The sequence below is a fragment of the Neofelis nebulosa genome, chromosome 5 (genome assembly GCF_028018385.1).
Source record: "Neofelis nebulosa isolate mNeoNeb1 chromosome 5, mNeoNeb1.pri, whole genome shotgun sequence".
Classification (NCBI taxonomy): Eukaryota; Metazoa; Chordata; class Mammalia; order Carnivora; family Felidae; genus Neofelis; species Neofelis nebulosa.
Window position 1 is genome coordinate 148,027,545 of NC_080786.1, and position 15,927 is coordinate 148,043,471.

The 15,927-nt window shown below is 41.0% G+C and overlaps 1 protein-coding gene across 6 annotated transcripts in view; it reads left to right on the forward strand.

The window, feature by feature from the left end:
* Positions 1–15,927, forward strand: part of ITSN1 (intersectin 1) — a 221,887-nt gene that overhangs the window by 82,856 nt on the left and 123,104 nt on the right. For all 6 annotated transcript variants that reach the window (XM_058732474.1, XM_058732476.1, XM_058732477.1 and 3 more), the window contains exons 5-8: positions 391–551; positions 8,041–8,220; positions 10,050–10,146; positions 12,678–12,778. In XM_058732474.1, coding sequence (XP_058588457.1) covers positions 391–551; positions 8,041–8,220; positions 10,050–10,146; positions 12,678–12,778 — 539 coding nt within the window. The remainder of the gene's footprint in view (positions 1–390; positions 552–8,040; positions 8,221–10,049; positions 10,147–12,677; positions 12,779–15,927) is intronic.

Sequence of the window (15,927 nt, forward strand, 5' to 3'; positions counted from 1 at the left end):
ACTGGTTTTTAGTGTGTCCGCAGAGTCGTGAACCATCGCCACTATCTGATTTTGGAACATTTTCACTACCTCAGAAAGAATCCCATTAGATATCCAAAGTGCATATCCTGGCGTTCACACTGAACATTACCTCGTGTTATCACATAAGTAAAGAATAACACAATAAAAACTGTTCTTACTTTGATACAAAACCTTGTCAGTATTCCCAGGTGGCTTCCTATAGCTTGGTAAACAAGTTTTGGTTTGGTTCGGTGTGCTTTGTTTTCTTCTGTTTTTTGTTCTCCCCGGGGTTAAGGGAGCCGACTGTTTTGTTGTGTGGGTGGGAGTGGTGGTTATGGGAAGGTTCTTTTGTGGTCAGAATCATTCCAAGCCCTTGGTGTTGGTTTGCAGGGCGCTAGCTGATATGAACAATGACGGGCGAATGGATCAAGTGGAGTTTTCCATAGCTATGAAACTTATCAAACTGAAACTGCAAGGGTACCAACTCCCTTCCACACTTCCCCCTGTCATGAAACAGCAGCCGGTCGCTATTTCTAGTGCACCAGCCTTTGGTAAGTCTGAAAAGGACTTGGTTCCTATATTTCATTGTATATTTTAAAAATAAATATTTCCCTTTTTCCCCCTTTTCAGTTTGTAGCCTTGTGAAATTCTAGGAGCCTATTCTGTCTGAAAAGTGATGGTCCCGTGCAGGCAGATGGTGCCGGAAGAGAAGAAGCGTGTTCACACTCACACCCTAGGATGTGTTAAAGAACAGAAGTTCAGCTGAGTAAATTTGAAGACATAGTGGGCTTTATTAAGTGGTTCACGTGTGGGGCAGCACTCACGTAGCAAGTAGAGGGGAAGGAGGGAGGGTGGGGCAAGAAAGTTGTTGGCACAAGAAAAGAAAAGATTGTATCTGGCAAGATCACTTTCCCTTGAGTAGAAGGCCAGGGGGTCTTATCAGGTCAATTATCTCATTCATCTTCCTTTGGGTGATGGACAGGGCCCATGGGAGAGATGACCTCATTGATTCTGATCAGAAGATTCTGGACCGATGGGTTAAGACTACGTTTCTGGGGCAGTTTCAGTCTGCCATTAGGTTGGGTTTTAAGCCCCGGATTTGGTGACTTGGCCTAAGTGACACCACGTGGGTCTTGTGGTTTTCTTCTTAACAGATGCTAGTAATCAAAATGAAAGCAAAGCTACAGAATGTCAGGGTAAAAAGAATAAACTTGCAGTCTGCTATCGCATCTTCTACCTTTTTCTTGCTCTTCATTCTTGACCCTTCACAATGCCACATGCTTCCTGTTGGCTTTCTGTTTCCATAACATTTTGATTTTCCCCTGTGCATAAACAGCTCCCTTGGATTATGGTATCTAGCAATGTGTTTTTAAATTCATGGTATTGAGACAATTGGCCACATTTAGAACAAAATGAAGCAGGAAACAAACATTATGTCAGTTAAAAACACAATTCCATAAAACGATACCCTTTAGCCATATATTTTTATTTTTTAAAAAATTTTTTTTAACGTTTATTCCTTTTTGAGAGACAGGGAGAGACAGAGCATGAGCAGGGGAGGGGCAGAGAGAAAGGGAGACACAGAATCTGAAGCAGCTCCAAGCTCCGAGCTGTCGGCACAGAGCCAGACGCGGGGCTCAAACCCACGAGCTGTGAGATCATGACCTGAGCCGAAGTCGGACGCTCAACCGACTGAGCCACCCAGGCGCCCCTATATATTTTTCTTAAAACCGAATCAGTAATTAGTTGACTAAGATCACCGACAGTCCTGATTTCTTCTCTGTTCTCACCTTAGACTTTAATTATTTACATTGATTTAAAGATTGCAGTAATCAGATCTAAAATCTGACTCATGAGAAAGTTCTTAGTTTAAACAAAACACAAAAATTGTGGCTAGGGTTTCCCTTTCTTCCTCCTGATATATCTTATAGCAGGCGATAGGTGAAATAGGTTTGGGAGGGGGCAATCAATGGTAAGGCAGGTTGTCTCTGATACAGTTAATGATAAGCTGAGATAAATAAATGTTGTGCCTTTGCTTAATAGATTTGCCATTAAAAACACCTCTGAGCGTTGCCTTTCTCTTGAGGTTTAGCCACAAGACTGGTGGTTATAAGGCAAAAGGTGCAGGTCGGGCAAACAGGATAGCGATCCAAGGGAAGAAGGGAAAACTCAGGAAATCACACAGGAGCAAAGGCTAGGAAGAGCAGGGGTGAAGAGTATGGTCAGCTCATAGTGCCCGGGGTCCTTGGTCTTGTCCATTGTGTTCCCAGTCCTGATCCCTTAGTTAGCTGGCTTCTTTCAGTGGAAGTGGCTCTGAATCTCATGAAGGTCCCTGTAGCCAATGCTTGGTCAGGACCCATGGGTTAAAACAGCTAAAAGGTGTTTGGTTGTCTTTTGGCCTCCCTTCTGGGGCTGCAAGAAGAAACCTCAGAGGGGAGGAAGAGTCAAATAACCAGAGGCATCCCATTTCCTCTTTTTCCCTCAAACCCGGGGTCAGTAATTCTTCCTCTAACATTTAATATGTCTTCTCTTGTTCCATTCTGCAGCAGGACTTTCAACTCTAGAGACATTGCTGATTTATTCCCACAGGGTTGCGGCCCAGGCGGTTTTACCGTCACCTAAGTAACCTGTCACTGCCTCTGAGGGCACCTGGGATCTCTGAGCTGCCATTCCCCAGTCCTGAGCTCTTCCCCCAGGCTTCCCCACTGCCTTTCCTTCCCTCCTGCCCATCACACCAGCATCCTCAGGAAATTAGTTTCAAGAAAGGAATCACCAGGGAAGATCAGAACATGAGAGAAGTTAAAAGTACATTGTGCCCTAACCAGGTTTGCCCAGGTTAACTCAAAGATCTGACCTTTGCTAGTCTTTCCTAGTTCCACCTCTCAGCTCGACCCCAGATAATTTTTTTTTTATACTTCTTACATGGCTACTTTTGAGAAGAAAATAATTCGTTACTACTATCATTTTCTAATTAATATTAAAAATTATCTGACCGTGCATTTCCTACCACTTACATATTATACTTTCGCATGTATTTTATTTGGTCACAACAACAACCCTAAAGTACACAGAAATTATTAGGCCTGTTATGAGAGAATTAAGATTCTACGAAGGTGAACAGTTTGCTTAAGACCATACTTCTAGAAAGGGAGGTAGAACCTGTCCAAACATACAGTTTTTCCCTATTTACCTTCCCACGGTCATTATCACCAAACCATATGGGTGGCGTGGAACGTAACTGTTCCTGGGTTCATTGTCTGCGTGGGTGCTAAGACACATGTTAACATGTGGAACTGAGGCCAACTAGGGGTTGATCAACTCCCCTATGTGAAGGAGAGGAAATGGGGCACAGTGATACTGTGACTTGCTTAAGGACAGCCAGCTATATTCCAGGAAATTCTGTGAGTGTTCCTGGTATCTTCCCTCAGTGTGTTTGCACACAGCAGAATTCTTCTTTGACTCTGAATCCAACTGTTTCAGGGAGGGGTTATTTGTCTTTTGCTTGTTTATTTGCCAGATCCCATGGTTTTATTAGATCAAACCATTATTTTTAAACCCCAACTGTGTGTCCCTAGTTGCTAGGAACATGTTGGTGAACAAGATATCATGGCTCCTGCTGCTTTGAAGCTTCTCATGAAGCTGGAGAAAGCAAGCATATGGATGAATTATTTCAGGGCAAGATAAGAGCAATCAATTCTATAAAACAGGGTAATAGGATAGAGATGGCTGACGGGACAGGTTGAGCAGGGCAGAATTCTCTGAAAGGAGATGACTTTGAGCTGAATTAGAGATGAGAGCCATGTGAAGGAAGACCTAGGAGAGAGCGTTCCAGGCAAAAGGAATAGCAGTTGCAAAGGTCCTAAGGCAAAAATGAAGCTGTTTATGTGCAAGAAACAGAAATGAGAGCACTGTAGCTGAGGTATTGGTGGGCCTTCAGGGCAGGGAGGTAAGGCAAGAGCCAGATGGTTTAGGGCCTAATAAAACCACTAATGAGTGAGAATCTTTTTTTCTTTCTTTTTTAAAAGTTTATTTATTTTGAAAGAGAGAGAGAGCACAAGCTGGGGAGGGACAGAGAGAGGGGGAGACAGAATCCCAAGTAGGTTCCATGCTATTAGCATAGAGCCCCATGCTCACAAACTGTGAGATCATGAACTCACAAACTGTGAGATCATGAACTGAGTTGAGCTCAAGAGTTGGACACTTAACCAACTGCGCCACCCAGGCTCCCCTCTAATTTTTTTTTTCTAAGTGCAGTGAAAAGCTACAGAGAGCTTATGGGTAAGAGAGTACATGGTTGGTAGACATCTAATTTTTTTTATAACATTTATTTTTGAGAGACAGAGCATGAGCAGGGGAGGGGCAGAGAGAGGGGGAGACACAGAATCTGAGGCAGGCTCTGAGCTCTGAGCTGTCAGCATAGAGCCTGACGCGGGGCTTGAACTCACAAACCACCGTATCATGACCTGAGCTGAAGTCAGACGCTCAACCGACTGAGCCACCCAGGCACCCCGTGGTTGACAGACATTTAGAAAAAATAATCTGTGTTATCTGAAGACTGGGCTGCAAGGGGACAAGAGTAGAATCAGGGAAGTCAGTAAGGGGGTTTTTGCCATGGGCAAGAGGTAGTGGGGATTTAGATCTGGGTGTTAATAATCAATGTGGAAGAAAAATAAATCAAGTCTTGGTAATGTTAAGTGTGAGGGGCCTAGTGCATTTGCAAGGAGGCAGATGAATCCATGGGTGTGGAACTCAGAAGAAGGATCTATCAGCTCTGGGAGAATTTGCGTATGGATGGCACTGAAATCCCTGGCACTGGATAAAATACCCTAGAATGTGCAACTAGAATAGCAGGAGACCTGGGAGCAGGCCTTGCTGTGCTGTGACATTTAAGGGTGTAGTAAAAGGGAAGAAGCCAGGAGTGAAATAGGAGAAGGTTGTTGTCCCATTAGCCAAGAAAACGTTTTTCAAGGAGGCAGAGCTCCCTTGTTGGATTTGCTTCTGAGAGATTGAGTAATAGGACAGAAAAATGATTGGATTTTACAAGATGGATTTGTATTTGACCTTGAAAAGCAGTTTCATTGGAGTGGTAGAGACTCAAGCCTGACTGACGGCTTGGAAAAGGGGAGAGTGCTACTGGAAAGGAGAGAGAAAGCTGGAGGAGCATGTCAGCTGAAGGCTGGTGTGTTCAGGATGAGGAGTGCTCCTGCATTTTTAGAGAAGTGAGGGAAAACCCAGTGGTTGAGGAGAGATGGAAAAATTTCAGGAATTAAAATTTAGCAGAGTCCAGAGAAATGATATCTAAAACATAGCCTCCAGTAGATGCATTTCTTTAGAAATATTTAGAAAATGTTCATTCAGAAAAGGTAGTCAACTGGTAAAAGGATGTTAGCCTTTGTAGTGGTTGTTTAAAAGCTGGCGGAACAAGGCTTCCTCATGGGACAAGTCCCTACCCTGAGGAGAAATGACTGGGAGTCGAATCCAAATTGAGCAGGGCGGCAACACAGACACAAAAGAAGGAGAAGGTCCAGACCAACGTGGAGGTGGAGGACAGAGGCTGGAAATCCCAGGAAGCAAGGCTCACATAAAAATGAGCCACAGGCGGTATCAGGCAAGGTCAAATCCCACACAAAGTTATTATTAGGAAAAGGAGAATAAAGAGCTGAATAACAGCTCTGTGGACAATGAGGGCATCCCAGGAACCTACAATTTCAAAACAAGCTGAAAAATACTAAGAAAATGCCACAAGTCGTGAAAGACCAACACAATCAGAATTTTAAAGCCTCGGAAATAAGGCGACAGAACTCAGAAAAGAATGAGAAATAAAAGAAAAAGTCATTTCAGAACTGAAGACAAACCAGAAGCAGCACAAGAGATGCTATCAGAAGAGAAACAAGGTAAAAAGAGAAAGATTTCAAACATTAAGAAGAAATGCACAAGAGATAAAAAGGATTTGAGAAAAAGTGACCGATATTGAAGGCAAAGGAAAGTGAATGTATGGTAGTTGGGAGTACCTGAAGAAGGAAACCAAAGCAAGGAAAGAGAACAAATGGTAAAGGCTAGTTTAAGACAACTTGCTGGAAATAAAAGATTTGACACTTTACTGGAAAGAAGATACCATATACTTGAGAATGTCAACCTGGAGAAACCAACACGAAGATAAATTCTGCAAGAACAAAAAATTATTTGGGTATATAGCAAAAGAAAGCACACGACTTACAAGAGGAAGAAAATTAATATGTCTTCAGACTTCTCTATAGCCATGCTTGATGCCAGAAAAAAACGGAGTAATATATTTAGGATTATCGAGGAAAGACAAAGCCAAGAATTTTGCGTCCAGAAAAACCATGCCACCAAATTTTCCAACTCTCCAGACACTAACTTATTTTTTTATGATTAATTCTGGTGGTAACTACTGGAATTAGAGTCAGATTCTAAGTGGTGAAGGGCCCAGTCCCACAAGGCTGCCCTCACTTCAGACTTGAGTCACAAGCCCTGAGTCGCTAGGGTACCCATACTTCTGTCTGACTTGACTACAAAGTCAGAGGCTCCCACACACCCTTCTTCCCCTTTCTGAATTTGCCAGAACAGCTCACAAAACTCAGAGAAACATTTACTTAGGTTTACTAGTTTGTTATAAAGTATATGACAAAGGATACATACAGATGAACAGGCAGATGAAGGGGTGTATAAGGGCGAGGCCCAGAAGGGTCCTGTGTGTAAGTGCTTCTGTCCTGACGGAGTTGGGGTGTGCCACCCTCCCAGCATGTGGATGTGTTTACCAGCCTGGAAGCTCTCCAAACCCTGTAATGTAGGAGTTTGTATGGAGGCTTCATTGCTATGGTGTGATTGATGACATCCTTGGCCATTGACTAGCTCAATCTCCAGCCCCTGTACCCTCCCCTGAGCTCTGTGTGGAGGTGGGGAGGGGTGGGATGGGATTGAAAGTTGCAACCCTCTAACCATGCCTTGGTCTTTCCTGTGATCAGCTCCCATCCGGTAGGTATTCTGGGGGCCCCCAGCCACCAGTCATCTTATTTAAATACAAAAAGACTTCTATCACTCCAGAGATTCCAGGGGGTCTTAGAAGCCCTTGTGTCAGGAACCAGGAACCAATTCCTAATACTGTGTAACAAAAGATGTTCCTATCAGTCAGGAAATCACAAGGGTTTTAGGAGCTCTGCCAGGAACCAGGGACAGAGACCAGATATATGTATCTTTTTATGACACAATATCACAAGTTCAGACAGAGAAACAAAAAAGAAAGGAAACAGGGGCGCCTGGGTGGCGCAGTCGGTTAAGCATCCGACTTCAGCCAGGTCACGATCTCGCGGTCTGTGAGTTCGAGCCCCGCGTCAGGCTCTGGGCTGATGGCTCGGAGCCTGGAGCCTGTTTCCGATTCTGTGTCTCCCTCTCTCTCTGCCCCTCCCCCGTTCATGCTCTGTCTCTCTCTGTCCCAAAAATAAATAAAACGTTGAAAAAAAATTAAAAAAAAAAAAAAAAAAAAAAAGAAAGGAAACATTGATCATTTTTCTTCATTCTTTGGTTAGAATCCTCTAACCAAGAGAAACTCCCCCATGAAAATGTTTGGTTACTCTTGAGGTTGAATATGTAAAGGAAAGGCAGGATAAATATTTGATTTCTTTTCCTCCTTTATTTATACTAGTTTTCAAAATAAATTGATTACCTATGGTGACCCAATTAGGATTTTTTTCAATATAATTATGAATTCATAAATTTAATTCCCTCTGTGGCTTTCATTCCATTGCAGTTATTATTCTTATTGACCCTCAACTTTGGCCAGTAGATGCCTTTTCAAGTTGGATCTTGTGCCCTTAGGATGTGATTGATTCTTGACATAATTTTTGGTACTCTCCAAAACGATTAATGTGAATTTATATTTTTTTTTTCTGAATTTCTATTTTAAATGAAAATATATTAGAGCTGGAAAGCGAGTTTCTGCTTCAAACACTCCTGGATTAATTGTCATTGAACGTGGAAAGGTGGTGCCATGTGACTTTTGCTGGGATTTTTTCTTCCTAGGAATAGGAGGCATCGCCAGCATGCCGCCACTCACAGCTGTTGCTCCGGTGCCAATGGGATCCATTCCAGTTGTCGGAATGTCTCCACCTCTAGTATCTTCTGTTCCTACAGCAGCAGTGCCTCCCCTGGCTAACGGGGCTCCCCCTGTTATACAACCTCTACCCGCATTTGCTCATCCTGGTATGTGACCTGCTGAATCCACAGACTGACTTTTTACAACTTGTGTTTTACTCTTCGCTCTTGTTAAATCTTCTGTCATCACTCTCTGATTACATTTGAATGGCATTTTATTCCAGAGGAAGATATCTTCCTTTTTTTAAAATTTAATATCTCACTTTTTCCCAACACACTGAATAGGATGTGTTAGGCTAGAGAGAGGTAACGGAGAATGAAACTATGGAGCTCTGGTACCATTATGGACAAAGGTGAACTCAACAGCTAAAACCAAGAGCATAATTTCCTTTCAAGGGCTTGACAGGAGCGACTCAAGTTCGATCAGTAGTAGTTGAACATTTTCTCTTCCCATGTGTCAGTTACTACTTTTCTTCAGCTGCTATGAATTGCTAATAAGTAAGCCATTCCCTTAGGAGAATGGGGAGAAAAAAAGAACACAGCTATTTTTTTTTTTTTTTTTTTTTTTTTTTTTTGAGGAGGTGGAGTGAATCAGGAGGAAGGGGGAAGGAAGTTGATTAAATGGCTAAATACATTAAGGACGGAGTATTACCTGCTTGCTTCATTGATAGAAAGGATTAAAAAGTTCCTGGTGTAGTTCATTTCATTTTGAGACTTTATTTGAAGTCTTTTTCCCTTTAGTGAAAAGAAAGCGTAAACTGTAGATGTGGTCTACACATCTAATGAATTCTTATCCGGGGGGTAAAGTATTTTTTTTAAAAAAGTACTTGGGATATGTCTGTGTAATTCAGTAGCGATGATGGCCTGGATTTTAGCCATGGGTAATGATTATGTTTGAATGGTTATTTCTCTGCCCAGTTCCCTGGATTTATTCCATCTGTCAAGATCTGTTTGTAAGTTATAGCTAAAGAATCTAAAGGCAGCACTTTTTTTCTTCTTTTTTTAAGATTTTCTTGTCCCATGTAGTTTGCCTTTCATATGTGGCCATGGCTATAGACATGATGGCAGCTGGAAAAGTTGTCGCAGTTACTTTCCAAGTAGCATCTGTGAATGCATGTGCTCTGTCTTGTTTTCTTTTGGGCTTAATAGCAAATGTTGCAAGACAATAGGCCAGGAGGTGGGGAATGTGGCTGAGACTCAGCGTATTTTCCTGGCACCCAGCTAACCAGCCCTAATGGGAATCAGACACAAAGGCTGACCCTCCCTAGCATCCCATGTTATCTGGCCGGGACTGCAAGGCTGGGACCTTTTGTTTCTTTCATCTGGACCTAATACTTCTGCTCCTTTAGCACAGTTAAGAAAATGCCATCCTATGTATTTAAGCTGTTGCTTCTTTAACTATGGGAACAGATCCCATAAGATGTGATTACAGGGGCATCTGGGTGGCTAAGTCGGTTAAGCGGCCAACTCTTGGTTTTGGCTCATGATTTCACAGTTTGTGGGTTCAAGCCCTGCGTCGGGCTCTGCGCTAACATTGAGGAGCCTGCTTGGGATTCTCTCTCTGCCCCTCCCCTGCTTGTGTGCTCTCTTCTCTCTCTCTGTCTCTCTCTCTCTCTCTCTCTCTCTCTCTAAATAAATAAATAAATAAATAAATAAATTTACAAAAAAAAGATGTGATCTGAAACTTTTAACAAAGAGTTATGGATTATAAACATTACTACTTAGTAAGGCGATTTTCAGTAGGAATGAGTAAATCTAGAAAACATTTTGGCAAGGGGCAGAGAGTGGAGGAAATCACTCTTTTTGAGTCCAGGGTAGTAAGGGAGGAATAATTTCTGCCTCAGATTTGGTGAGTATATATTTTAATTTTCACTAATAGGAAAATGTTTCTTTTCTTTGTAGGATTAAAATTATTCACCATTTATTTATTTTTACAGCGGCCACATTGCCAAAGAGCTCTTCCTTCAGTAGATCTGGTCCAGGGTCACAATTAAACACTAAATTACAGAAGGCACAGTCATTTGATGTGGCTAGGTAAGTGTGCTTATTTCTAAATGGGCATTGGATTAAAGCCATTATCTGATTAACATCTAAAACTGAAAGTGAATTAACTATGTTCTTTATTATCTTTTATTTTGTAGGATGCCAATAATTAGTTCTGGATAATGTTACTAGGTTTTATCACTTACATGTTGTAGAGATGACGAATAAAGAACATGACATTTCCTTAAAAAACTTTGGGTGTTCTTTTTTTAATAACAAAAACAAATAGCTACTAGTTTTACTAACGTTTAAAAATAATAAAATAGAACTCCAGGTAGGAGGGGGAAATTAACTCTTTTCTATTAACCCTTTACATATTTATAGAAAATTTTATATGAAGATTAGAGCCACAGTTGGCCTTACCTTTTATTCTATCTCAGATAATCTCATGGAATTTGCCCAAGATAACATAGCTCCTAAATGATAGAGCCAGGAGTTTAACTGAGTTCTTTCTGATTTTAAGGCATGAAAGTTTGCTCTGAAAACTTCAGTTAATGGTGGTACACAGATACTTGTCTTCCGCTCGTTAAGGTTTTATTCCTAAGACTCAGGAACATTGCTCAACATCTACTTGCCAAACACCTTGTTAATCCCATTCCGTGCCCCCAACCACCTGCAGTAGATACCGGCTCAGAATTGTGAATTAGGAAATAAACCCAAAGAAGCGATCATCCTCACTTACAGTTTACATTTTACCACAAGGTAGAACTGAGATTTAAACTCAGATGATCCAACACTGAGTTCCCTATTTCTTAGTCTTTCTCCTATACATGCTGAAGTTTTGAGTTTTCTGTGACTCTCCACAAGGGATTTTGAAATCTGCCTTAAAATTGATGTGTGACTGGGGCACCTGGGTGGTTGGTTCAGTTGGTTAAGCATCCCATGACTCTTGATTTCGCCTCAGGGCGTGATCTCACGACTTGTGGGTTCAAGGCCCCCCACCCCCCACCCAGGCTCTGCCCTGATAGTGCAGAGCCTACTTGGGCTTTTCTCTCTCTCTGCCCCTCCCTCTCTCTCTCTCAATATAAATAAACAAACTTAAAAAGAAAACATTAAAAAATTGATTTGTGCCATAAGAATGAATAAGTAATCAGTATTAGCAAACAGTAATGTTATTAAGGCAACTGGTTGTGGGGGGGTCAGATTGGTAGTCATCTTTTTAGTAATTTCAATTTCCAGCAAATTTGTAGAACGTGGCATCTAATTTTTGGTTACCTGCTAATGAGTTTTTAGTCCCTTTAAGTTTTCAGGGAAGTCTCGGCAGAAAACTATGACTTGATAAGTGTAATCTGGGGCAGCTTCTGTGTGCAACACCCTATATTCCTGGGGTGCAGGAGAAAGATAATTAGCTTTTGACAAATAGGCAAGAGTTGGAATCAGCATAAATTAGTTAGTTTAAAATGAGAGGGCTGTTGCAGAAGTACTCACAGCAGAATCGACCTTGGTAAGTGTTTTTTATTAAGAAATTTATAATAGTCGAAAACGTGAATGTAATTAGGTACTCTTAAAGTGCTTGGGAGCCGTTTCCAATGCATTATGAAGTATATGTTGTTAAGTATAAGTGCATAGGTAACACATGTAAATGATGACTGAGAGGTTCAATTTATGATTAAAACTTTGCTTTTACATATGAGGAATAGATATCTTTGTTGAAATGAAAGGAAATTGCAAATGGGGTATTAGTTACAATCTGTTCTGGAAGTGAAATGCCATTGAGAGCTTAGCCATTGTGTTTAAATTGCCCTATTTAGACACCAGGCTCTTAACAAGCCATAGGTACCATTGTGATACTTAACGCGGGAACAACTCTGAGGACCTCATCACTAAGGAGGTGTAGACCCAGTTGACTCCTGGCAGGGGTTTTCTTGGGTCAGGCTTGCTGCACATTGGCAAAAAAAGGTCAGCACTTGATTGCACTTAAAGAAAGCAAAGCCCCTTCCATTACCGCCCCACTGATTTGCCGTGACCCTGGAAATGTTCTGTTCTCTCTGGGCAACTCTCCATTTGTGGGAATTTAAACTTCCCAGAATGAAATGATTTCCCTTCATTAAGAACTATATCCTGTCTTTTGCTGAATAGAAAGTTACCCATGTTAAAGAATTAATACCTTTAAAGGCAGCTACCTGTTTGCTATCAGCATTGCTTTTTGAGCTGAAAGAGAACTGTTCTAGAAGTTAGGAAAAGCCTGGACATTTTTGTATCATTTTAGATCCAAAGAGGTCTTTCCATATTTTGTAGAGGCTTCCAGTTATTAAATTGTGTGTATAACTTGGAACAGCCACTTATTCTATTGTGTTTACCCTTGATTCTGGAAAAATAATGAGCATGTCTGTTTTGAGAGAAATGTTTATAACCTTAAAATATGGAAATTCTCATTACAGAAAATTCAGAAGTAATGATTAGAAAGCTAATAAAATGTTAAAGCTGGTTTTGTCGGGAAGTTCGTAGTTTACTGGTGTTAAAAGAATGTAAATATGTTCTTCACTGTTCATCCTTTTACCCCTCCTTCCTCTTCCCCACAGTGCCCCTCCCGCGGCAGAATGGGCTGTCCCTCAGTCATCCAGACTGAAATACAGACAGTTATTCAATAGTCATGACAAAACTATGAGTGGACACTTAACAGGTATTTGCAAATGAGAATTAATTTTGTGAAATATGATTTTTATTCCAAATCCAAATTCCTTCCAGATGTTGGGCCAAAGATATTTTCCAAATGCCTTTCTCTATTTGCTTTTTTCTAAACAAGGTTTTCATTGTCCTTCTTATGTTAAGTTCTCATCTACTGATAATGCCACAGTGCCTAAGGCTTTGACCCCATTGCTTCTTGGTAAATGGAACATAGACCAAGGATCTTTCTGCACAGTGGATCCCACCAGTACGCAAATCAAAGCACTCTCGCACAGAAGCACTGCCGTAAACCAAAACTGGTTCAGGTTCTGAAGTTCAACTTAGTAGATGAACTTGAAACTGTCTACTCAAAGAGTCAGCATTCAAGGCAATGTGCAGGGTGGAAGTAAGTGGCTGGTGAGTTTGGCACCTGGCTCTGCCACTAACTGGCTGGAGGTCACTTTTCCTATTTAGATCTCATTCCTTGTACAAGGGGCCAGAGTTAAGTTATATGAACTCCGTGGGTTTAAAAATAAAAAAAAGATTCTGTTATTTGCATCGGAAGGATAGAAAGGATTTTAGGATACTCTCCAGAAACCTTTCTACAGCCTCCAGGCTCCAAGCTGTCGGCAAAGAACCTGACACAGGGCTCGAACCCACAGACCATGAGATCATGACCTGAGTCGAAGTCAGAAGCTTAATCAACTGAGCCACCCAGAGGTCCCTCCAGAAACGTTTCTAATGAGGGTTAAACACTTAAAATTGATTAGAGAATTATAAAGAAAATTGTAATTTTAATAAAGGAAAATAGAGACATCTGATGCAAACTTTGAGAAAGAAAAAAATATGACTGTCCTCTAACAAATACAGAAGGAAGGCGAGAGAGTTAATTTGCCTGAAGTAGAGACGCACTGGTATATAACACAAAATTTAAAGTTCTGATTCTATCTTACTATATTACAATTGCAATTTTTACTTCGAAAAGAAAAATTCATCTGTTAAAAAATTTCAGGGTTCAGTGAGATTTGGAAGGGTCTGATCTAATCTTGAGCCTTATCCCTCATAAAGTGTCTCACAGTTTTCTCAAATAAGGATATATTTATATCTGGGGGGGGTGCAAAGTGTAGTTATACACAAATATTCTAAATGCCATGCTCACTCTCTGCTAAAACAGTACCTGTCATTTTTATACATGGCATGAGAAACCAGTCCAGCTCATCCAAGCACTGAAGGAATATTCAATAGTGATAGTTTTAAGTATAATGCAACGTGGTTTATTTCACACCAGTGCTCCAAACAGACCCAGAACTGCATTGTCCATAAATCTGAAAACAGTTTTTCAGGGCATTGTTGGTGTATGCTGTGAATGAGTTAGGTAGTATTCAGATGTGACATTGATGTGGAAATTCTTTCTTGGGAGGATGTGTATTTTATGACTGAAGTGCGGTGTCTTCATTCCAAAGATGACGACCCAGTCACTCGAATATTTAGAACTTTTAATATCTGAGACAAACAGTAAAATTTGAAATATACGAGAAAGAGCAGATTTGTGTTAATGTTCATCTACATACTTACTACTGTCTTGTCCTGGAAAGAATTCATTTTTTATTTATTTATTTATTTATTTATTTATTTATTTATTTATTTATTTTAATGTTTATTTATTTTTGAGACAGAGAGAGACAGAGCATGAATGGGGGAGGGTCAGAGAGAGGGAGACACAGAATCCGAAACAGGCTCCAGGCTCCAGCTGTCAGCACAGAGCCTGACGCGGGGCCCGAACCCACGGACCCCGAGATCATGATCTGAGCTGAAGTCGGACGTTTAACCGACTGAGCCACCCAGGCGCCCCTGTCCTGGAAAGAATTTAAAATGGGAATTTTATCTTCAAGCTAGATCTTTGTATAGTCGTGTAAAATAGATTTATTACAGTAAACTTAAAAATAATAAGTGAAAGAAATTTGTTTTCCCTTTATGAGGAATCAATATAGGCTGTGTTTTAGACTAAATAAAACTGGATGGAAGCAGACCCGGTTTGTTGTGATGGATGAAATACAAAGATAATGGTCATGATCACAGCTATGAAAATAATGATTTGAGTCCTGAACCCCAAAGCAGTTACTCGTTCAGTTTAAGGATAAGAAGACTATCAAGAAACTTGAGAAGAGGGGCGCCTGGGTGGCGCAGTCGGTTAAGCGTCCGACTTCAGCCAGGTCACGATCTCGCAGTCTGTGAGTTCGAGCCCCGCGTCAGGCTCTGGGCTGATGGCTCGGAGCCTGGAGCCTGTTTCCGATTCTGTGTCTCCCTCTCTCTCTGCCCCTCCCCCGTTCATGCTCTGTCTCTCTCTGTCCCAAAAATAAATAAAAAAACGTTGAAAAAAAAAAATTTAAAAAAAAAAAAAAAAGAAACTTGAGAAGAGGTCCCAGATCATAGAGGCCCAAATGAAATATATAATTTACTATTCTTAATCTCATGTTTTTCTTCTCTAGTAGTTTTGTTTTGTGTGTGTGGATTCTTGTTTTGAAGGAGTTTAAAAGCAATTTTACAACTTACATGTAATTAGAATTTTTAAATCTAATGCAGTAGCCCTCAGCCTTGCAGTTGTGACATCCTAATGTTATGAACACCAGTTAAAGTATAGGATTTGTGGAAAATTTATGTTTTAATATTAATTAGAGTAGGATGTAGGTCATCCTTAGACCGTGACTTCCACCTGCTTGCATTCACTTGTGTTTTGGAGTGGAGTGGAATTATAGTTAGCACTCCCAGGAATTGTGCTTAACCTGCAGCTTAGCAGATCTGTGCTGTAGCCTGTGTTAATATACTGTTGTTAATGCCCATTGTTAATATACTGTTGTTGGTGGTTAGAGGGATTGCTGATTGCTGCTGTGTTTTATTTTCACATACTTCTTTTGGATGCTACCAATTTCTGTTCTTTTTTTTTTTTTAATGTTTATTTATTTTTGAGAGAGAGATTGACAGAGTGTGAGCAGGGGAAGGGCAGAGAGAGAGAGACAGAATCTGAAGCAGGCTCCAGGCTCTGAGCTGTCAGCGCAGAGCCTGATGCAGGGCTCGAACTCACAAACCACGAGATCATGACCTGAGCTGAAGTCGGACGCTCAACCAACTGAGCCACCCAGGTGCCCCATGGATGCTACCAATTTC